Genomic DNA, 407 nt, shown 5'->3' on the forward strand with positions numbered 1-407 from the left:
CGGCCCCGGGGATGTCCCGCGCGGGAACTCACCGCTCCTGGCTCCGCGGGACACCAGCGCCGCTCACATCCCGCCAGCTCCTCCAATTCCCGCGGCCGGCCGCTGCCCAGCGCGCACCTCCTGGAGCATCCCGGGCCGTGCTGGGCTCTCAGAACTTCCCCGCTGCTCCGCACTTTGATTTGGAGCGATGCGCAAAGAACGCGACTGGCTGCGAGAGGCTTTATTTTGTTTATTTCTGCTCTTCCTTCCCCTCCCTCTCCCAGTTTAGCCCAGGAACTCCCGCAGCATTGGTTAATCCTCGAGGAGGGATAACTGCTGAGATCTTCAGCGAGCTCTCCGCTACCACGGATACTTCCTGGAGCTCCAGCAGCTCTGTGAGGGATGTGCAGCTACAAGATGTGAAGGAA

The 407-nt window shown here is 61.7% G+C and overlaps 1 protein-coding gene across 1 annotated transcript in view; it reads right to left on the reverse strand.

The window, feature by feature from the left end:
* The window catches only part of EBF3 (EBF transcription factor 3), a gene marked incomplete at its 5' end in the record, with an annotated part of 128,121 nt that extends 127,981 nt beyond the window's left edge, over nt 1–140 (reverse strand). The window contains one exon of the mRNA XM_031059887.1: nt 33–140. Within this exon, the coding sequence (XP_030915747.1) occupies nt 33–140 (108 nt within the window). The remainder of the gene's footprint in view (nt 1–32) is intronic.
* Between the last annotated feature and the right edge of the window lie 267 nt (nt 141–407).

This window comes from Geospiza fortis, unplaced genomic scaffold, assembly GCF_000277835.1.
Source record: "Geospiza fortis unplaced genomic scaffold, GeoFor_1.0 scaffold452, whole genome shotgun sequence".
Classification (NCBI taxonomy): domain Eukaryota; kingdom Metazoa; phylum Chordata; class Aves; order Passeriformes; family Thraupidae; genus Geospiza; species Geospiza fortis.